This window comes from Chrysochloris asiatica, unplaced genomic scaffold (genome assembly GCF_000296735.1).
Source record: "Chrysochloris asiatica unplaced genomic scaffold, ChrAsi1.0 scaffold00029, whole genome shotgun sequence".
Lineage (NCBI taxonomy): Eukaryota > Metazoa > Chordata > Mammalia > Afrosoricida > Chrysochloridae > Chrysochloris > Chrysochloris asiatica.
The window spans coordinates 24,750,739-24,774,606 of NW_006408547.1; the positions used below are offsets into that span (position 1 = coordinate 24,750,739).

General features: G+C 44.4%; 1 protein-coding gene across 1 annotated transcript in view; it reads right to left on the reverse strand.

Annotated features, from left to right (window-relative positions):
* Window positions 1-752: 752 nt before the first annotated feature.
* Window positions 753-23,868, reverse strand: part of GAS6 (growth arrest-specific 6) — an 86,078-nt gene continuing 62,962 nt past the window's right edge. Inside the window, exons 9-15 of the mRNA XM_006851553.1 lie at window positions 21,888-22,006; window positions 21,083-21,272; window positions 10,912-11,076; window positions 9,608-9,776; window positions 4,590-4,762; window positions 2,414-2,642; window positions 753-907 (exon numbers count right to left, since the gene is read on the reverse strand). Of these exons, the coding sequence (XP_006851616.1) occupies window positions 753-907; window positions 2,414-2,642; window positions 4,590-4,762; window positions 9,608-9,776; window positions 10,912-11,076; window positions 21,083-21,272; window positions 21,888-22,006 (1,200 nt within the window). The remainder of the gene's footprint in view (window positions 908-2,413; window positions 2,643-4,589; window positions 4,763-9,607; window positions 9,777-10,911; window positions 11,077-21,082; window positions 21,273-21,887; window positions 22,007-23,868) is intronic.

Here is a 23,868-nt window from a genome sequence, read left to right on the forward strand (position 1 = left end):
GGGCCCTAGTCTCCTTGCTGTCCCCACACGAGGGTCAGAAATGCAGTTCCCCACAGAACTGGCTGCCACAACGTCACCCCAAAACCTACCTACTCAGCCCTCAGTATTACGGCCACGGCTCTGGAAACTGGGCGGAAAAATCACGGATTCCTTAGTATTGCTTTGAACCAAAACACAAAGATAGCCTTCCGCTACAAAAACATGTGCAGCAATTCTGCCTCTGGTGTCTTTTCACCCTGAAAGCTGCTAACTATTAAGAAAAAAAAAAAAAAAAAGTCAAGGGAAAGATGAACTGCCAACACAGAGTTAAAAAGTTTTCTGTAAATATTTTATTTTCCCATATTTCTTAAGTCAGAAAGAAGCATTTGGTAATAAAAATAATAGAGAATTACGTTCTTCAAGTCTACTTTGATGTGTAATCAAGCTGCCCGTTTCCCAGCTTTGATTCCCTTTGTACAGACAGAATCAGCACTCACTTCAAGACACTTGGGAGTTTGAGTGTGTGGTTTCAAATCCTTAATATTAGTTTTCTCAACTATTTACAAATATATTACAAGCCAAATAAATGTTTCAATGATAAACTCAACTTGCGATGATCAGCAGCTCCTAGCCTCTTCGGTGTGTTTTTAAAAGATGAAGCACGCCAAGTGTGGGAAATTGGAATCATTTCTCTCTTCCCCGTTTTCCTTCTGTTGTTACAAGAAAAGCATGAGAGGTTTCGTATTATGAACGTGCGCCCTGTGGCTGTGAGTCTAGGCTGCGACGTGCTCAATTGGAGGACAGGAGTGTGACGTGATGTCACTGTGCTTGTACACAGCTTCATCTAAGTCCAGGGCCTTCTTGTTGATTTCCAGGGTCATACAGCCTTGGTAGAAAGCCGTGACTGGCGCTGAAGTCACGGGAACATCTGGATCAATGGGGAAAGAACAAAAAACCATCTCTAGCAGCTGTGCCATCTGGAAGGAACGTGGCCTGGTGCCCCTTAGATGATTTCCATCATGCAATGTTCAAGCTTCTTGAATATTCTCGCCCGTTGTGTCTAGCCACTCCACAGCAAACTCTCCCTGGCTAATCTTGGATTCTTTCTCACACCAGGGCATTTATATTTCAATGACTTCCTTCCCATCTAGAAAATCACTATGCCCCGTTTGGCTATGTACCCTGGCAGAAAAGCATCAATCATTGGCCAGTCCTGTTTTTGGCAGTCCACCCTCTTTTCTTTCCCCTACGAAGCACACTCAGATAGTCAAACCAATTAAATAAATATTATCTGATTATTGGCTCAACATGAGTCATTCAATCTGCAAAGTGTCCCAGCTGGATCTCATCCTCTTCAAAGCTTTGTTTATTAAAAACTAAATGAAGCTTGTGCCTGCTAGCCCAGCCAGAAATCCCTAGTCATCTGCCACTTGCTGCAAGTAAGGACCTGTGCTGGCCAGTGGGAGGAGACTTGGAATTAGATAAGTACCTTGCTCAGATCTGCCTTTTACCTATTTACCCTGATGGGGTGGCTGAAGGCTATAAACAAGCATAGTTTTAATGTAACGAAGACAAAAGTCGGGTCCCTTGGCTCTGTGTTGGACTGCTAGCATTGCTTTGCCATCCCTGCTCGAGGCAGGAGAGGCTGGTGTTTGCTTCGTGAGCAGCAGGAACAATTTGCAGGACCCCGAAAGGGTGAGGCCTGGCCTCTGCTTCAGCCTCTCAACCTTTACTGAATGACTGCTAGGTCTGCTGAGCTCTGGGAACGTAATGGTTAAGAGTCTGACTGAGCACGTCAAGGTCAGCAGTTCTAAACTACCAGCTGTTCCAGGGGAGAAAGATGAGGCTTTCTGCTCCCGTAAAGATTTACAGCCTCGGAAACCCTGTGCAGGGTCACTATGAATCGGAACCGACTCCATGGCACACCACCACTGAGTTCTGGTACCTCGTAGTGGGTTATGAGTTGGGCTGCTAACCGCAAGGTCAGCAGGTGAAAACTACCAACTGATCTGTGGGAGAAAGCTGAGGCTGTCTTTTCCCATAGAGCTTTGCAGCCTTGGAAACCCTGTGCAGGGTGACTATGAGTCGGAACTGACATGAGGGCACACAACCCCTGCTGTGCTTTGGCCAAACTCAAACTATCCTGTGGGCATTTTCAGGTGGACACTCCCACAAGAAGCAAGGGAAGGGGAAGCTTTGGCTCAAGCCAATTATTACCCTCGTCACTGATTTTCTCAGCCTCACTGAGCTCCTGACTAAATGAGCTGTCATATTGCTCAGCTAATGGACACTTCCTCTGAAAACCATAAAGCCCATTTTAATAGTAGTGGGAAAAAATGCCAACTTTTGCCCAAGGTTGATGGCGATGGTGGGAACCCATGCGGCAGTGGATTCCAACCCCCACCCCCAGAGCCTGCAGGCCCCCGGACCTTACCTGGCAGGCCCCCGACAAATGTGTGCACAGAGTCACGCAGGTGCCTCCTCAGGAGGGCCAGCCTCTCCTTCAGCTGTGCAGGGCTTGCTTCACTCTGACCCTTGGTGCCATCGACCACCAGGGAGGCCTCCCCTTCCTTCACAGACACTGTCACTACGTGCTCCTGACTGTCGCAGACCTTGATCTCCATCAGGGACAAGGCGACATTCTCGATGGCCAGGATAACCAGCTGAGGGCAAAATGCAAAGCTTAGTAGGCAGGGGAAGAGGTGGTCTGTGAGCCTTATCCCTATCAGCCTTATCCCAATGTCTCTTACAGGGCAGCCCCCTTTGGTGATGGGTGTTTCTGGCAATCCTGCATGTGTGCCTACAGGTGTAGTCTTGGCTCTGCAACTTTTGACTGCAGACCAGTCATTTCATGTCTCTGAGACTTGGTTTCTGTCTGTAAAATGAGGCTGACCAGAAAGTTTGCTAATTGGATATGGAATGAGTGAATAAAGAAATGCCGTCTCAGGCCCGGAGTTAGCTGTGGTCAGAAGCACACATCCCAACCACTCACACAGGAGCCTTGGTGGCTCAGCGGTTGAAGCATCCGAGGCCCCATGGAAGCTGGCTGCTGTAAAGACTTTCGCTGAGAGCCACATCGACTGGACCGCAGTGAATGGGACCACACAAATGTGCCTGTGCCGGAACTGGAAGTTATGAAATGCTATTGCTCGTGTTTGCATGGCAGAGGGCACGGGGTGCTGCCTTGGTTTCTGTACGAATTCTGTTGCAAGAAGCTGCATGGTGGGTTGGCCAAGGAAGCAAACCAGGGCCCACTGCCAGCCTCCAGTGGGTGTTGGCGCCGAGCAGAAAGACAGCTCTTTGAGAGAAGAAGGGGCTCGTCCATCGTCTTCACTTTCCCTACGCATGAAGTGATTGCTATTGGTAGACATTAGGAGAACGTGACTAAGAGATCCAGGGTTTGAACTGTGGGAACAGGATGTAGCAGTCTGCTTTTGTGAAAACGACAACCCTGAAATGTCTAAGGCAGCTTACGTAGTCTCCAAGGTTGCTATGAGTCACAACTGATTCCATAGCAATGGGTCTGGTTTTATTAGTTTTAAAAGTTTGGTGTTTAGGTTAGAAAAACATTCCTAGATAGCGTGTGAGTCTTTCGTCTCTTTGGGAGTTATGTGAATCTATGTGTTAACGAAGCCTGGTACTGCCTAGTCCCGGCACCTAAGAGAGCACAGTGGTCTCTGTGGTAGGCAGGTGGGATCAACAGATGAAGCAGATTTGGTGAACACACACCACTGAGTTAACTCATGCTTTCCTACTTTGGGCAGAGACAAAAGGCACATTTATACTTCTTTCAATTCCGGCACGAGCAGAAGTATGATAAAAGGCCATGGACTTAGGGTCACAGAGGCCGTAGGAGTGGTGGACACAGAGTTAAAGTGGGAAGGGCAGGCTCTGTCCACAGGGAGCAAGTGTCACCACAAGAGAATGATGTTATTACAGGACCCAGTCCAGCGTGGGCATATCCAATTTTTCAAGAGAAACTAGAAATTTGATTCTGCTTGTGAAATCAGCTGACTTTGAACTATCAGCAACTAATTCAAATTGTTCTTAATTGCTGTGCTGGCCAAACACGGGGCCCACTGAGCCTGGGCGCCAACTTTTGCTCTCAAGCTGCTGGTTGCAGACTCCTGGTTCTGTGCCATCTGCGTCTTTGACTTGGGATTGTGTTCATTTGATCAGATGTCAGTAATATCCCTCTAAGCCAAGGCCACCTGTGCCAAACTTGACCTCATTCAACTTCTGGTCAGAGCCTTCAAAAAACAAAAACAAACCAAAGCCAGTTGCCTTGGAGTAGATTTTGACCCGTGTCAACTCTATGCACGTAGAAAACTATTTTATCATAGCTTTCTGTCCTATGACCGAGTCTTTCTTCCGATCCATCTCTGGGGACGTTCAAACTGCCAACCATCATTCACAGTTAGTAGCTGAACGTTTAATAAATTTGGACTTTTTAGGTTGGGATTCAATTTTCAGAGGCAGTGGAAAGATTGGGTAACTTGACCCAAAGGAAAAGAGGCGTTTTGAAGTTTCTGATCCCTGAGGAGTACAAAGGTTCACTAAGATGCTGCAGGTCTTAGTAACTGCACTGGTGGCCGCAGGAGCCAGCGTACCTGCTTTTTGAGCTTCTTTGTGGAGTGGTAATCCACCAGGGCCACGGAGAGGGGAACGGTGTGGTCCTCTCCCATCAATGCTACCAGCACCCCCGTGTCCGTGGCAGGGCGGATCCGAGCAACGATGTCTATTTCCCAGGTGGTTTCTGTGCCTACGTCCAGTGATGTCCGTACTGCAAAGAAAGAGGCCCATTTCAAGATGATACAAACAGGGGAGCAGTGACCAACTCCACACGATGACAGGAAGATTGTGAGTAACTGACAGCTCCCCACACCTGCCCCTGGACAGTGAGGAATGCTGGGCATGGTCTGGTCCAGGCCACAGTGCTCCTGCCCAGCTCAGATAATGCTGTGCGGTTCTAAAGAATGCATCAGCTGTTTCACAAAACAGCCCCACATCCGAGGGAAGACAGAGGGCAGTGTTGGGAAGCCTCCTTGGTCAGACCAGCTCCCTCCACTTCCCAATGTCCTGCTGGTCCCACATGGACAGGTCAGGGGACTGTGGCCACAGGGCCTGCTCACTTTTCTCTTGGTGTCTCTCTTTCTCTCACTAAAGAACTCAATGGAAGAAGCTTTCCCACAAACAGAACTTGCTGCAAACTCACAAGTCTCAACCCATTGTTTTACAATCCACTAACCCTTTCCTATAGTATTCAGGAGCTCTGCAAGTTTCAAAGTACTTTGAAGAATTGAAAATACAATGAAATGGAAGCTGTAATTATTATAATTTATACAATTTTATATTTTGAGTGGAATTGTTTTTTCACTGTTCTGATGCCTCAGTGGAGAATCTCTTTATTTTGATACAATCTATTTATCCATCCATCTATATTTTTTATCTACCTACCTACCTGTTGTTAAATACCACTGAGTCAGTTCTGACTCATAATGACCCTGTATACGTTTTCTAAGAAGCTTCTGGTGTCTTTGAACCACCAACCTTGCAGCTACCAGTTCAGTGCTTATCCTGCAGAGCCATACCAGGACCCACCAACCTACTAAGGAGCTTCAAACAGTTTGTGGGAAAATCCCCCTCATAGCTACCTATCCATCCGTGTACCTTATACAAATAGTTAAACAAATATATTTTGTCAACAAGGGCTAGATTCTGATTCCTGAGGACAAATACCACTTTCTATTAATTGCTCACATTTAAATCATGAGCGGAGAGAAAAACCCAGACGAAAACCTCTCTACCCCATTGGTTTTTAAGTATTTCTAGCTCACAAAGAATTTAAAATTCCTCATTGGAGGAATTGTGTTTAGGCAAAATAACACCAGAAATCAGTATTTCCATAGATTCAAATTCAGGTACCTCTCTACCATAGGGTTGGAGTTAATATTCAGAATGAGTCATAACCATTTCTTCCTACTTCCCCACTGCACCGTGAGTTCCTCACATCTTCAGTGTGTTACCACCGTAACAGAATGGTGTGAGTGTTGTCAGTTCTCACTCATTGTTTATTGATGTGAATGCGCACAGAACTGGTAAACTCTTTCGCACACACACACCATTTTCTTCTGCTGCCAAAGTCTTCCCCTTTATGTGTGAAGGGAGAGAAAAGAGTCTCCTTTAGTACGTTAAGTAACACCCCTCCCAGGGTATTTAGGCACAAGGGCAAATTGTAAAGACGTGTTTAAGGCACCAGAATCTGTCGGTGAGAGATTAAGTCAACCTTCAAGAATACCATTCCTCCCCTTTAACTGGGGTGTAAACTGATGAGATCTCACTCTGTGGACTTCAGGCTGTGAGATCCTGTGAATTTAAACCCATTGTCAGCTGCTGCAGAGGAAAGGAGTATCACACTGTGTCTAAAGAACCTTCCCTGTAATATACAATGCACGTTAACAGCATTGCTTGAGATGTATAAAAAATGCAAGGAGATCTAAATACCATGTGGTCTTTGCTTTCATAGACCTTATAGAGGAAAGCCATGTGGTGCTGTGGGCTAATGTGCTGAACTGAAAAGTCATTTGAGCTGCAAGGTCGGTGGTTCAAATTCACCAGCCACTCCTCAGAAACCATATACCAGGGTCGCTATGGGTAGGAACCGACTCGATGGCACTTAACAACTAGAGTAGAAATAATCATTACAGTATACACTGTTATAGGCACATTTGACTTTATGTAATGTCCATATTACAAAATGAAGAATTATACCTATTGTGCAAAAAAGTCAACATTTTATATTGCATGGATTTTGTAAGAAACATGATTACAGTGATGTCTTAGATTTGTTTGTATAAGAACATGGAATAGTGTACTGACTGTACTATGGTTGTTGCCGACTCTAAGCAAGCCCGTATTAGATGGTATTAGACAGCTGAATTAAGAAGTGAATGGCTCCTTTCTTTAAAAGACCTTTAATGATATGGTAATATTTTGGACAATTGGAGCACAGTGATAAAATGAGAAAAAAGATGACAATCTGAAGTTTCAAGAGGACTTGTCTGTCTTGCTAATTCAGAAATGCAGAGTCCACCGACTCTGCCCTGGGCCAGGCCTTTGTTTGCCTTTCAGTTTTTATTGTGAATTGAGTGATAGTTTACACAGGAGAACTTTGGTTTTACACTCATCAATTTCATTGCAATGATTACAATCTCCTCTGTGCACCATCATTCTACAGTATTTGCTTCTTTTTTTGGGCAGGGGGAGCTGAGATGCACACAAAACCACCCAGGAATATATAAAATTATTTAAACCCAAGGGCACATTCTGCAAGCTTGCCTCCTGGCCGCCAGCACTCAGTCCCTCTCTTTCCATGAGTCCAGAGTCCTCAGCTGCTCGCTCTCTCTATGTCCTTTCTTAAACACGGGGTTAAACTGGGTATTGGAGGGGACGCATACTGAGAGGGGGCTCTAAAGCAGGGCCTGCCTTTCCTAAGGTGGGAGAAGGCAGAGTCTGGCTGTTTAACCACAAAAGGATTGGAGTGTGGGAACAGAGAGAAGCTGAAGTCACCTCAGTGGAACTCAAGCTGGATACCATATGGAGACAGGAGGGACAGGAAAGAAGGAAGAATGGGCACAGGGGACCAGGGAGGTAGAGGGAGAGCGCTGTGATATAGAAGGGACCTTATAACATCACTAAACAACACGCACATTCATTGCTGAGTAGAAAACTAGCTTGATCTGCAAATTTGCACCCAAGCTACATAAAGTCAAGAAAATAAAGTATATCCAGGTACCAGCTATACTGATAGGAAGACCCTCAAATCTATTGCTTGGAAAACCCCTTTTAAGCTGCAAATTCAAACGGTCCCATGATGTTACCTCTGAACAATTCAGCTGATTTAATAAAGTTTATTGTAAGCACTGCTCTCTTTTAAAGAGATATTGACAGGCAATTAAGCAGGCCACAGGGACTGAAACACAGATGAGGCAGTCGGGGGCCGACAGAGTCCAAGTCCAGGGCGTAAAACAATGTGGACAAAGAGAGGGAGCATGGGGAGGGGGACCCAATGTGAAGGGTGACCACTGTCCAGTGGGTGTGCGTTTCATGATGTCACCAGAGTCAAGGGGGGAGGAGCGGTAACTATAGAATTCACCCAGACCTACCACAGATCAACCAGAAAGGCAGAGGAATTCAAGGAGGCATGAAAAATCCTTGTTACTCAGGGGAGGAGCCTGTGAATCTGCTAAAAGCGACTGAAAAATTCTGCTTAAGTGGCTCATTTTATCAACTTAATGAGATTATGTTTTGGTAACAGAAGTAAAAAGATAGATGTGTTGTGTTTCGTTTTAAGAAATGAAGAGCTATTTGATGAAAACTAGGCGGGCCTCCCCCCATCTTCGTTTACCCTCTGAGTAATCTCGTCTCATCCTGGGCTTCAGTTTCCATCTAAATGATGATTCTTACCCTGCATTGAACTCAAGCCCTCATGTCCACCTGTGGGATTCCATAGGCATTTAATCTTATATAATGTGTCCTTAACAGATCTTAGGAGTCCCCAGAGGTTACAAACAGTTAAATGCTCAGTTATAGCCAAAGGGTTGGTGATTTGAATCCACCACGCCCCCCTCCCCCAGTCGTGCCTTGGAAGACAGGCTTGGTGATGGCCTTGAAAACCCTTTGGAATTGTTCTGTTTTGCACACACAGGGTCAGAATCGATTTGACAGCAACAAACGTGACACTGTAGGAGAAGCACTGGATTGCTAACTGTAAGGTCGGCAGTTCAAACCCACTACTGCTCCTTGGAAACACTATATATAGGTTTACTAAAAGACGACACTTAACAGATCTTAGGGTTCCCTCCCACTCTGTCCAACATCCACCTTTCTCCTCTCATCTGTCCCATCTCCCCATCTTTCTGCTACATGTGGCTACTACGCCACCAGCTTCAAGAAGACATGTGCCTTTCCCCCTCCAGATACAATAGCAAAGCTCTTTTGCTGCATTGAGCTTGCGTTTGGCTAAGCCTCGTGTCTCTGGAGAACTCCAGCCTCCCTGAGGACACTACGGTCCTCCCTGACACTATAGTCCTCTCCCTGACATTATGGTCCTCCCTGACTAGGTGCCTCTAGCACTTCCCTTTTTCCAGTCTTTTCTCCTCCTTTTTGTAACTTTGGCTCATTGGGACACTTTGAATATCATACTGCTATTTTTAGATGCTGTCTCCCTAGTTACTCCTCTTGAATCACTGGTGGCAACGTCAAATGCATTTTTGAGACTTTCTCAACCCACCTGGAAAAACGTCTGAGCTTGACTTGCCCCTCAGAACTTATTGCAAAGTCTCTTCTTCAAGCCTTCATACCCTAGGCAGCCTGGGTCATTCTTTACAGCCACCACGGCTAGGTGTCTTCCCTTAAGATCACAGATTAATTGGAAACTCGGTCAGACCATGGGCTGCCATCTTGGAGGTGGCGTCTCTTTACTACCGTGTGTGGGGCCTGAAAGCTGTTGTGGGCATCATCTGATCCCTGGCACTGTCTTCAAAGGTATGTTGTTTTTTGTATTTTGTTTTGATTGTATGATTGGCTGAAAGTGCAAACCTATATTGACTAGAGAACCAAGACTTACCATAATCGAGACTGTAGAAAGCAAATCCATTCCCGGGATAGTAGGACCCTTTTTCTGTCACAGAGAAGCATTGCATTTTAGTGTTGACTTTGACTGTTTCTTGGATGGTGGTGTCTTCACCATTCAACCAGTTCCAACTCCTCAAACAACCGTCCAGGCGAGGATTTATCTGGAAAGAAAGAAATCCCAATAGCTTCTTGGGAGACACACGTGCTTTCAGCTATCATAAGACGCCAGGTGACCAGGCACCTCCTTGAACAGATAAACAGAGTTCTCCATCATCCCAGGAACAGGGGGTCCTCGGTTCGAACCACACACATGGAAATCTCGTAAATTTTGTAAAAATAGATAAGTCCTACTTGTTTCTCAAAAGATAGCTTCCCTTTATAAGATGACTTACTGAGGAAAACCTTGGATGGCCAGTATAGCAGTGCAACCGGCATGAATGTTCATCAAAACCTACCCTTCTTTTCCTCTGTTTCTCTCCCTGTTTGTAAAAGAGATGAGAAACAGTGACCAGCTATGTGAGTGGATGTGAGACGTGCTGACATGTATATAGCCATTGTGCCGGTATTGCTTAATGGCACCTAAGTCATTCTGTTTGATGCTGTTGTGGAGAACATAGACCCAGGGGCTGTGTATGTACTTCCCAGCTCTGTCATACACTTGTTATGTAGTTCTGAGTAAATCGGGTCAGCTCAGCCTTTACCTGTGAAACAAGACTGGGTGGAGAGGTGAACAGTCACTGACATGCTTGGCAGCCCCCTCATATTTCTTGTATTTTTCTGTGGAAATGATGACCACAGTATCAAGAGTGCTAGCCCTTGACCTCAGCTTGCTGGGAAGACAGAAATGGATGTGGTGAGCCGGAGGAAGAAAAGCAGGATGTTGAAAAATGAACTTTCCCTTTAAGCTTGTTCTAACCCATGGAAACGTTGGCAAGCCTAACATCCCCAAATGTTATCAGAACAGTCCAAAAAAAAGGCCTCATTTTTCTTTTAGTTAAAACAACAATTTCATTGTGTCTTATCCCCATTGCAAAACAGACATTTTTATGATCATGTTCCGATGAAAACTTAATTGAGTCTCATAAAAGAGACGATGAGAAACCTCATGTGTAATTAATGCCATCGCTTTGCTGGCTAATTCGAAGTCATTTTGGCCTTCCTCGAGGTTCTTTGCCAAGCTTGATTAATGTTAAACATGTGTCAGCTCATGACTAAGCCTGGTCCTTGTGTGGGTTCCAGGCTCTCAGACCCACTGTGCACTGTGTTCTTACCCTGGTGACTGATGGTGGTACTTACAGGCTGAATGAGGTCTTTCTCTTTAAAGGGGATGCCTCCTACGGTGAGGTTCAGATGATACAGTCCTCTGTCCAGCTGAAACAGATCCCCAGCCACGGCGATTTTCATAACAGCGTCCTTGTTAACTTTGATCACCAGATTCCGCTCTAGCTCCTCAACAGAAATCTGGAGAACACAAATGATACAAGAGGACCTTCTGATTAGGAAAAGACCACCCTAGCTTCAAGGGGTGCTCAGGGACACCTAGAGGCAGTTTGAGTCTCCCCTCTGTGCCCCAGGCAGGACGTGTGCACGACAACACCATCAAGTCACCGTGTGAGCTGACAGGTCACTGCTGTGAAAATGGAGGCCGACAGAGTGTCTGTGAATGAAGAGAAGACCTTGTGTCTCCAGTGCCTTCTCCAGGGAAACCGGTGACAGCCAGAACTCAACAGAACTGCCTTGTCTCTCCAGGTCTCACTAGTTTTCTGCCTTTAACAAGTTGTAGCCACCACTTTTGTATCACTACTCTTAGTGCAAAACCAAGGTCAGTGAAAATGAGGAAGATCCCCCAACGAGACAGACTGACCGTGGCAGCAGCAATGGACTCACATGTAAAGGTTGTGAGGAAGGCGTAGGACCAGCAGTGTTCCTGTTGTGCACAGGGTCACTACAAGTTGGAAACGACTCAATGAAACCTAGCAACCTGATGCAAAATCTTTGAGTTTGCTACTCTTACAGGTTTCTGCCTTACTGGTTGGCACTTTTGCTGGTTCTCTGAGAAGAAATGAACCAGTGGCTGATGTCGGCATAAAGCTTCAGACAGAAGGTAAAATCGCTGTGTGGCTGGCTGCTCCGTGGTTTTCCTCACACACGGGTTCTGTGCAGGCTTCAGCTAATGTTAACTGCCTTGTATAAAGGGAAAACCCAGCCGGTGCCATGTGTTCTTTCTCTTCTCTGAGCAATGTGTTGTCAGTTTCTTCTGCCTCTAAGCAGAGGTCCAAATCAGCAGGACTTTGGTTTAAAGAGAATGTTCACTCACTGTCAGCACGCAGGACCATGTGGGTGGGAACCTCTTAACCAGTGAGCCATAAAGCAAGCTGAAGCCTAAAGCTAGCTCGTGGTTTCAAATGTTTTCTTTTATTGCAAAATGCAACACACATGTAGAAAAGTAAACCAAACCTAAACAGATGAATGAATCATTATAAAGCAAAGGTTCTTGTAACCACCACCACCATCAGGAGATGTCAGCATGTCAGCGCCCCCAAAGCCCTCCTGGGGAGTTCTTTCTCAATCACAACTCGTGACCTGCTAACCCTAACCCTAACCTAAATATAAATCCCTAATAATAAGCAAGTTGAGTTTTGTTTCATTCAGAAGGCACTGTTTTGTCTGTTGATGTTGTTCAACACTGTTTCTGAGATTCACTCCTGTCATTGTATATTTCAGGTTTATTGCTTGAAGGATTCCATTGTATGACTCCATCCCAGTAATTTACCCATGCTACTGTTAAAATAGGAGTCCTGGTGTGGCGCTGTGGGCTAATGCGTCAGACTGCAAAGTCATTTTAACTGCAACATCAGTGGTTCAAACTCACCAGCTGCTCCTTGGAAACCCCATACAGGCTCGCTATGGGTTGGAATTGACTCGATGGCTCTTCACAACAATAACAACTGTTAAAATAAGTCAGGCTGCGAACTTCAAGTTCAGCAGTTTGAAACTACTGCAGCAGAAAGAGGAGGCTTTCTGCTCCTGTAAAGACTGACAGACTTGGAAGCCCTATACAGAGTCCTATGAGTCGAAACTGACTCCCAGCACAACCACCACCACCATTAGTAAGTACGTAGGGTTTTTCAGTTTGTAGAATTACCAAAGCAAGTTGCTGCAAACACATTTGCATGTGTATCGAGTTGATTCTGACTCATAGCGACCCTGTATAGGGTTTCTGAAGAGCAGCTGCTGAGTTGGAACCGCTGACCTTGTGGTTCAAATCAACCCTGCGGTTCAGTACTTTTTCCCACAGCGCCACATAGTTGTTGCTGTTGGTGTGATGTGGAGTCGGAACCGACTCCAATCGACCCTGAATAGGGTTCCCGAGGCTGTAAGTCTATACAGGAGCAGAAAGCCTTATCTTTCTCCAATGGTAGTTTCGAACTACTGACCTTGAGATTAGCAGCCTGACTCGTAACCACTACGCTACCAGAGGTCCTTATTTGTATCCTAGTGTGCACAAAATATTCCTAGCTTGATCATAAAGGTTCGATGCCTAGCTGAAAGGTTGGTGATTTGTATTTACCCAGAGGTACCCAGGAAGATGGGTCTGGTGACTGGCTTCTGCAAGATCACAATCTTGAAGTTCTCATGGAACTGTTCCATGCATATCAGAGGTTGTCATGAATCAGAAATGACCTGACGGCAAATAAGAACTAGCAAAAATGAGTCTGATCATCGGACCTATCTATTCCTCAACTTTACAAGACAATCCCAACCTGTTTTCCAAAGCAGTTTCACCAGGAAGTTCCGGTAATGAGCCTACATCCTTACCAACACTTGGTATTGGCAGGATTTTTTAACATTTGCCATCCCAGTTTCACATCAATTTACATCTCACTGTTACTACAGCAACTTAGCTTTACCCTTGCAGTCCAGTGTTTTATCCTACAGTGCCACACCAGGACTTTAGTCGTTTTGTCCTGTAAGACTGCAAACATTTTTACAGCTTTAAACATTTGCTTTTTCCATATGAATATATGATTATCCGAGAACATTTATTAAGAATATAGACCCTTCTCCTCTACTCTCCACCATTATTTTCACCACTAACTGAATGTCCACATTTGCATGTCTGGGTTTCTAGGCTCTCTTCTACTTGTTCATCCTTCCAGTAACACCACACTGTTTTAATTACTGCAGCTTCCCAATAAATCCTGCTGTCCAGGCAAACAAGTCCTCCTACTTTCATCACCTTCAAGAACACCTGCTATGGAGTCCTGGTATGGTGCTGTAAGGATAAGTGTTCCAAACCTACCAGCCACTCCTCGGAAACTCTATATAGGGTTGCTATGGATCAGAACCGACTCAATGGCACTTCACAACATCACAGTTTCACATCGGGTCCTGGTGTGGGACTACGGGATAATGCACTGAACCCCCAAGGTCAGTCTGAACTGCAGGGACAGTAATTTAAATCCACCAGCTGCTCCTCAGAAACCCTATAGAGGGTCGCTGTGAGTCGGATCCGACTCGATGGCACTTAACAACAACAGTTCCATATAAACTGTGCAATCCAGTTGTGAAGTTGCACACACACACATACACACACACACAAAGAGAAAGAGATGGTTTCGGACTGGGATTATATTAACTCTGTACCATATTTAGGGAGAGTGTTGAGGTCTTTGGAGTCCTGGTGTGGCTCTGCAGGTTAATGCGCTAGACTGCAAAGTTGGTTTGTACCACAAGGTTGGCAGTTCAAGCTCACCAGTCACTCCTCGGAAACCCACATAGGGTCGCTATGGGTCGGAATTGACTCGACAGCACTTAACAATTGACATTTTTATCATTTGAGTCTATCAATCTATGTATTGTTAAGTGCCAATGAGTCGATTCCAACCCATAGTGACCGTATATAGGGTTTACAAGGAGCAGCTGGTGAGCTTGAACCACCAACCTTGCAGTTCAAGCGACTTTATAGTCTAATACATTAGCCCACAGCACCACACCTGGACTCCTTAATCTGTGTATGGACGATCTTCATATTGCTACAAGTCGCAAAAAGTAAGTGTTGTAAATATTTTATAAGATTTATTCCTAGCAATCTGGTATATCTTTTAAAAATATTAATTCTGCTCATTGCTAGTGTTTGGAAATGCAGTTGATTTTGTATTTTGGCATTTTATTCAGCAGCCTTGCTAACTGTCTATTATGTGCTCACAATTTTACCACCTGCATTTAAACAACATTATCTCATCCTTTCCATGCCTTTATTTCATTTAAATTATTTTCTCCTTTCCTTATTTCCATTGTGATTCTTCCTTTGAACTGTGGATTATTTGGGAATGTTTATTTTAGTGTCCAAAATACAATTCCAATGCTTTTGGATTGTGGAGACTTGGCTTTCAGCCCAGTATACTCTAGTCAATTTTTAATATATTTCATGCATGTTTAGTACATATATTCTGTAATTATTTTGTGTAGTATTTTATAAACACCAGTTTGTTGAACTTTTGTTAATGGAGATTTTGCTAGGTGCAATTCATTACTAATTTTCTTTTGTGAATACACTCCACAGAGGTGGATTAGTGTATTTCACAATGACTTCTCTTTGTGTCATTGTTGTATGCCACCAAGTTGATTCCAACTCACAGCACCTCTATATTTTTGTTGTTACGTGCTGATGAGTCAGTTCCAACTCACAGTGACCCTGTATAGGGTTTCCAAGGAGAAGTTGATGAGCTTGAACTTCTGACACTGTGGTTCACACTGACCTTGCAGTCAGTCCACTGTATTAACCTTCAGCACCACACCAGGACTCTGGCAGCTCTATATAACGGAGGACAACTGCCCCGCAAGGTTTCCTAATCTGCAATCTTTACTGGAGCGAGTGGCCAGTTTTTTCTTTCACAGAGCAACTGGTGGATTTGAACTGCTGACCTTCTGGCTAGCAGCCAAGCGCTTTAGCCATTGTATTATTAGGTTTCATTTCTCTTTGTAGTTCTATTCAGTGTTCACTTTATATTATTTGAGGCCATGTTACTAGGTGAACACAAGTTTAGAATTGTTCTCTATTGCTGGTGAATGGAAAGTTTACTCCTGAAGAAATGATCTTCTATGTCTCACAATGGTTTCCCCCCTAAAGTCTATTTTTATCTGATACCCTACACCAGCTTTCTGTTGCTTAAGTGTTTGCCTGGTAAATCTGTTTGTTAGTTTTAAGCTTTCTCTATCTTTATGTTTGAGATGGGCCTCTTGTAAACAGCATGGAGTTTTTCTTCTTTAATATGGTCTGACCATCTTTGCTTTTTTAGATCAGTCCATTGCATTTAGTGCATTTGGGTTTAAACTTACTTATCATACTTTTTCTTCCTATTTACCTCACTGTTTTGTGTTTTTCTTGTATTGCCTTCTTTTGGATGAACTGAGTAGTGTCTATTACTGAATTTTTTAAATGAAAAATTGGAAAACTTCACACCCTTTTCCTGTTATTTCAGTGGTTACCCTAGAGATGACTACATCTATGGTTTGGTTTATCAAAGTCTAACGCTAAAGGGTACTTTTACTTACATCTTGAACAATGCAAAGACCTTAGAACATTAAAAAAAAGCTTAAACTCTTCCTGATTTAAATGCCACTGTGATATTTTAATCTATTTACATATTTTTCTTTCAACCCACCAACTGTTAGTGTTTGCTCAACTTTTGCATAGAATTACTGTTTTCATTTTTTTTATTCTTTTCTGCTTTCATCTCAGATGAAAAGTTTTCTACCTACAGATGGCCTTTTAAACTTTCCTTTGTTGTTGTTAGGTGGCATCGAGTCAGTACCGACTCATAACGACCTTATGCACGCTTGAGTCCATCAATGCTGCCACTTGGCCAATCCATCTCGCTGGGGGTCTTCCTCTTTTTCTCTGACCCTCCACCTTACCAAACATGATATCCTTCTCCAGCGACTGGTCCCTCCTGACAATATGTCCAAAGTATGAGAGACAAAGTTTGCTCATCTTAGCCTCCAAGGAGAACTCTGGCTGCACTTCTTCCAAAACAGATCTATTGGTCCTTTTGGCAGCCCATGGCACTTTCAATATTCTCCTCCAACACCATAACTCAAAGGCATCAACTGTCCAGCTTTCACATGCGCATGAGATGATTGAGAATACTGAGTGAATTATCAACAGACATGCCCTTTCCTTTAGTGCATGATTACTGATGATGAGCTCACTGCTTTATTTTTCTGAAAAGGTCTTCATTTTACCTTCATTCCTGAAAGCTATTTTTGCTTAGTATATGTTTGGGAAGGCCTAAAATAACAAAAACAAACAGTTTTCTTTTGCTCTATTAGGAATATATAACCTCTGACTTGCTGCTTTCTTGTCATTTTCTCCGAGACCCAGATAAAGGCAGGTCAGAAGAGACAATACTTATTACAAAGTGATGCCTGATTGGTGAATCCAACTGTACTGAGACAAATGAACTCTTGGTGAAAAGCCACAGCTTTGGTCTCCCTTGAGTCTAACACAATCTTGTAACTGAGCATATATCCCTCCCAAGACCACAGGAAACACACTACTGGACTATGGTAAGCGATATTGATTACTATGAACACTGGACTTTTAAAGCAAGTAGTATTCCCTCACCTATGCCCAGCTGTCTGGGAAACAGATGTGGGGTTGCTGTGAAGATCCTTAACAACACACCTGATGATGTGCAGGTTGGTGTGTTGTAAGGGCTTTCTGTTATGGACACTGTTTTCAGGGCTGTCCTGGGTCTTTCTGCAACTCTAAGTAAAGCCAATGTCTGTTAAGTTTCTCTTCTTTCTTTTTTTCCATAAGTCTGTTTTATGTTTCAAGGGTATAATTTATTGGATTTTTATTGTATTTGCAAAGTTGTATGACCAGAATCTTTTTTTTTTTTCTTTTCTGTAGTTATTTGGAGTTTGATTCAGAGTTATGCTTATTAAGTAACAGACGTATTTTTATTTATCATTTGGCTTCTTGAATCTATAGACTTTTGACTTTGATCCATTTAGAAATTTCTCAGTCATTATCTCTTTGAGTATTTGCTTGGCTCCTTCTCTTATATCTTCTGGGCCTCCAATCCACCACCCCGTCACCCTCTTATACTGTATCACTACAAACTTATACTATGTCTCCCCTGCTTTTCTGTGTTTTTTCACCCCTTTATGTCACTTCATTCTAGATAGTTTCCTTAGACTTCTCCTCCAGTGGATTAATGGTCACTTCTGCTGTTGTATTTGTATGTTGTTGTTAAATGCTGTCAAGTAGGTTTCGACCCACAGCGACCCTGCATAAGGTTTCCAGGAGTGCCTGGTGAGCTTGAACCACCGACCTTGCAGTTCAAACAGCTTTGCAATCTGGTGCATTAACCCACAGCGCCACCCCAGGACTGTAGTTTTATATTTTTTGGTTATGGAATTACAGGCTAACCCTTTCCAAAATCTGCCCTTTCACTTTTAATCATTTCCCGTTTCTTGCCAAAGTTTTCAAGTGTTGGCTTTTACCAGCTGAGTCCACTGATTCCATGATCTATCTGTAGTCTCAGATCATTTCTTTTTATTGTCTCTTTTTAGCTAATTATCCTCCATCATGTCTTCTGTGTGTCTAATTGTCTTTGATAGTGTAATGAACACCGCACTTGAAATGATGTGTAAAAATAATTTAACGATCAAATTTAGGTTGTCTTTCCCTCCCATTTCTTTGCTCACAGGCTCTTTCCTCACAGATGACTTTCATCGGCTTCTGCCAGGTGCCTAAGGGTACTAGCATCTGGGCTCACCATCGTCCAGTTTTAGGGTTTCATAGTTTTTAGATGATGTAAAAGCAGGCTGGATTCTATCAGAAAGTTGGCAATTTTTGCTGCCTTTTTTTATTTTTTTTTTTATTTAAATGACCACCAAACCAAGCTATAGTACAGCTTCTGTGTGCCAGTCAGGGATCCTCAGAAGCAGGAATTCCCTCACAAGGCTCCTAGAGGCCTCACACTGGGACTAACCTGTCACCTGTCTTCCTGTCTCCCCAGGCCTCATGTTTGACATCCTGTTTCCGCCATTTTCTGAAGAAACCACTTTTTCTTCCATAAGCCAATGCCACTGCTCTATGTAAAACACCTTTTTCCTATCCCTACTTCAAATGTTTTCCATCACGAGGTCATCCCTGACTCCCTTCCATAAAGGATGACTCTCTCTTGTTTTTATGCACTCTCTGGGCAAGCACAGAAGACAATCTGCCATGATAACACCTATTTCTGCACAGAGGCCTAGCAATGTTAGTACTGCCAGAGACTTGGGAGACTGTCTAGCCCAGGGATGGTAAGGAAGCTTCAGTTTGCTACTCAACAGGCAGAGACATGCGGTGATCACTGAGTAATATCTGCCATGGGCAAGGGAGAGAAAATGACACTCACTGTCATTTCACAAATCAGCTCAGAAGGTGGTGTGGCCCTCCCTCAGGACTCTCATAAAATAATTCTGCTGAGAGTAGTTCATGATGTACCCTGATCTTGTGAATGAGAAGTATACTCATCTACGACCCCATCTATCCACACTCATCTGTCAGTCTGTGGTGCTTAACATGGTGCTATGGTGCTGAAAGTGATAAAGCTGCCAGTAAGTATATTGAAACCAGCAAGGTCACCCCACCTATGGTGGACAGGCTTCAGTGAAGCTTCCAGACAACCAAAAGAAATTAAGAAAAAAAGTCTGGTGATTGGCTTCTGAAAATAGGGGTGGTAGTGTGCCATGGAGTCAGTTCTGACCCATAGCGACCCTGTACAGGGTTTCTAAGTCTGTAAATCTTTACAGGAGTAGAAAGCCTCATCTTTCTCCCATGGAACAGCTGGTAGTTTCTAACACCTGACCTTGAGGTTAGCAGCCTGATTCATAACCACTATGCTACCAGAGCTCCTTACTTCTGAAAATAAGCCAATGAAAACTTTAAGGATCATAAATAATGCTAGAAGATGACCCCTTAGGTTGGAAGGTACTGAAAATACACAGTGCTCTAAACAATGGACTTGTGTACTCCTCCAAAGATAGTGAAGTTGGCAGAGGACCAGGCAATGTTTTGGTTTGTTGTGTATGCGGTCGCCATGAGGCCAAGGTGACTTTGCAGCACCTCACAACAATACTACTACCTACAGGGGCGCCCCGCCGATTGGGCACTCATCTCTGAGGAGTGGACGAATTTCCTTCCAAGCTCAAGTGAAAAATAAATCCGGTATTGAATCTGAGTTTAGCTACTGGGTGTATGTGACAGTCCAAAGGATCAAGAAAGAACATGTACAGCCTGTGCATGTGAGGTATAGTATTATATTAAGAGGTGGAGACCTCTTAATGTCTCAACTGATCTGACCTACCTACCTGCTCAAGAATGGACTTAATGTCTCAATTGATCTAACCCACCTCAAGAATGACCCCCCCTGGCTCTGCCACACGTTCCCCAGTGTTGCAGGGTGTGGTGGCAGCTCTGAGTCACCCACAGGCAGATCAGCTAGCTCATGGTTTCCATGCAGCTATCTCCTCTCAAGGCCACCCATTCCCTCAATCCCCACACAAAATAAGCCAGGAAGCTACGGAGCCAGGAAGCCCCCAGCAGTTCCTAGCTGTTGACTGCAGGGTCTGTTAATCTTTGAAAAGTTCTCATGCACGATTCTTCTTTTAATCTGTAGCTGTGCTGGAAACACCCCTCCTGCCACTTTGAAGAGCCTTGTCACTTTAAGAAGTTAGGAAAGGAAATAGACATTACTTGACAGGATGGAAATATTAGCAAATGTCTACAGTGTTTTTATTCTCAGAGGCCAGGGTGAAGTTTTCCATTTTATCTTCATTTCTAAGGCAAACAAGAGTGGTTTTCCCATTTCTTTTTCACAATTACTTCTGAAAGCCCACTTTCAGTTACTGTGACTCTCTGCACTGAAAATAAGAGTCTGTCATACTACAGACCACTGTATTCCATGGAATTGGATATAAGATGGGTCAGACCCAAGAATGGACCCCACTAGCATCTAAGAAATCTGTTTCCTGGGGAGAAATGATGGAAACCCATGGGGAATGCTCACAGTTCTGTACGGCACATTGGACTCTACCCTACACTGAAACGGTCAGATGTTGATGAGCTCTTGCCTCCCACTCAGACTCCGGGCCAAGGAGACACACAGACAGGAACAGGGAGCACAAAGCTAATCCTCCAGCCTAGGGATTCTTCGTTGTGAGGAGCCACCATGTGTGTTATAGGATGGCACCTCTATCCTATACCCACAAGATGCCAGCAAGACTAGCCACATCCATCTCCTAAGTTGTGACGACCAGGAATGTTTCCAGACCGTAACACATGTCCGTGTCAGGGGAATCCCCGCCATGTGAGAACCACAGCCTTGGTGGTGAAGCCGTGTTCTGCGGGACTATGGTGGAAAGTCGCAGGCTGAGTTTAGGGAGAACAAGAAACCCCCCCACTCACCGTCTGCCACATGCCGTGGTTGATGACAGGCCCGCTGCTGGTGACTCGGCCAATCCCATTGTAGCGGAGCTGTAGCTCCAACCTGCCGGCCCGCAGAGCAAGGACGATCCATGTACTGTCTTGATGGCCTCCAGCAAAGAAAAGGACACCTTCAGGGTCAAAGGTTCTAAAGTCGAACTCAGCCACAAGTCTGACCACGAGGGTGCCGAGAAACAAATTAGAATTCGGTCAGAATGACTCACAGCCTCTTCCTCTATGGAGCTTAAGACCTGGCATTAGAGCAGCAGGTAAGCAAGCTAAGGTCATGTGGGTACATATCTCCTACGCTAGCAACCACCCTCATTCTTTCGTTCCGGCACTACCATAGCAGGTTCCCTAGCAGCGAGGTGATGGGCTGGGTGGTGGGACCCTTTGGTGACAGACAAGTCACTCACAGGCCTAGTGTTCAGACCAGGAATTCTGGGATCCACTGTACTCAAGACAACATGGCCTCTCATGCACAGATTCCATTTTCTAGCATCTGTGAGGTCCCTTGGTGGCAGAATTTGGACTTGATGAATAACCTAAAGGTTGGTGGTTCAAATCCACTCAGCAGTACCATGGATAAAAAGGTCTGGGATTCACTCCCATAAAGATTTTTGTCAAGAGCACCTTATGGGACAGTTCTATTCTGTGCAAGTTGTCACCAAGAGTCAAAATCCACTTGATGATTAGTAATGGGTCTGGTTATTATGAATTCATCCATGGTGGCTGTTTATACACAAAGACCCTTTGAATGTCTGTTTGTTATAAATCCCCTTCTCACCTCGTGGGCTGCAGTCTTTTGAAGCGTAGCCTGATCACGGGAATCCCACTGAACATTCGTCCCAGATACAAAGACTTCACGCTTTTGGCCACATTAAACGGTACACATGGTAAAATATCCTGTCACAAAACAGACGTTGTAAGCATCAGGCTCGGAGGAAACAGCCCTGTAATTTTAGTTTCTTTCCTTTCGTCACAAGGTCTCCTGGTCATCGAGAATGCCTGCCTTTCTGTCTCTCTTTCCACAACTTGCACAAAGAGCTTAATTACCTTCGAGGGTATCAGAAGTCAGGGTTAAACCAAATACACAACACAGAAATTCATCTCTGGAAATCAGTGCATGCGGTTGGCTACTGAATTCCCACAATGACTGTTATAACCAGAGCTCAGGGTGTGAAGGGGCTTCTTGCCAGAGAAGTTCATCTCTTCTACCTTTTAGAGGAGTCCTGGTGTGGTGCTGTGGGTTAAGGCGCCAGACTGCAAAGCCATTTGAACTGCTAGGTTGGCGGTTAAACCTCACCAGCTGCTCCTCAGAAACCCTATACAGGGTCACTATAGGTCAGAATCAACTTGACGGCACTTCACAACACCAACCACAACATCCGATCACCTCCTTCACTACTAATTTCCCTTTTAACTTTTATATGTTTTCATTATGCAACTTTCAAACACAAAGAAAAAGGCAGAATGTTCTCTGTTCTAGTGTAGTCAGCTAGCCATGATCCCTGATTCTGTATCTCCATTCCACCCACGGAGCCCCCAGGCCATTACAGCTGACCTCCTGAGAGGGCACCTGAGGAGATCCGAGGAGGAGCTGGGACCAGAGAGGGAGAACCAATGTGCCCAACACCATGGGGTCAGTCGGTGGTAGAGTTGGGAACTAAATCACTCCTCTTCAAACAGTACGAGTTCCCCATACGCGCCCAGGACCAGGAGAAGGATGACGTGGAGTAACAGTAGAGAACAGACTTCAGATAGCTCCAACAGCCTCGTGAAAACACCAGGAAGTCAGAGTCTCTCTCCACTCTACTTAAGACAAAGAATACAGATGTGTGAACAGCAAAACAACACAGCTGGAGACAACCCTACTGCCTCAGGCAGATTTCAGAAACCACTGACAGCCTTTTCCCACTGTCTGCAATATTGTAAAACCATCCATGGAGGCCATTTCATCTGGAAGAACCTTTTTTAAAGAGACAATGAAACATTCACTATAATCAACTTCTCGGGCAGATTTCTACAGCCAATATCAGGACCTCAGGTGAAGAAGAAGACGAAGAAATAGAGTGTCAGGATTTAATTATAAACATGTTACAAAAAGATGGACTAAGAACAAATAAGATGGTGGATCGGATGGAAGTGTAGTCAGAAGCTCCATCAGCAACAACACAGAATACAGGACCAAACAGGTTCAGAGGATGGTCCCAGAACTCTGAACTACATATAAAGAAATATTTAGAAGGTTGGAAGGCTCACAGCTAGGGGAATTGGTAGCAGAACTAAGAAATTCACTGCTTTCTAATTCAAGATGCTTAGCTGCTCCAGGAGCCACCATCTTGGGTGAGACCAACCGGGGAAAGGATCAGAGCAGCCACGGACACCTGACCGAACTGCAGAGATAAAGGTGTGGACATTCTTTTCTTTTAGTATCTGTTCATTGGTCTCTTGCTGACTGTGCACCTCCATTCTGGTGACTATAGGGGTGCCTGAGTGAGTGGACACCCCAGCCCCACCCTCAGAGGGTTCTAATACGCATGCACACAGATCTCCTCGAAATTTAAAGAGACAGTTTCCACTTAAAACCAAATGGCCACAGCTGGCCCTGAACTGTTCCAACTAGAAAAATGGCCTGAACGGCGATTGTGGAGTGGGACAAACAGACAAAAAAGGAAATAAAATCATAAGTTACATTAAAACAACCAACAGTGGCATCTTGAAATTTCTCAAGAAGAAGGGTGAAAAGGGAAGCCCATTTCCTGATC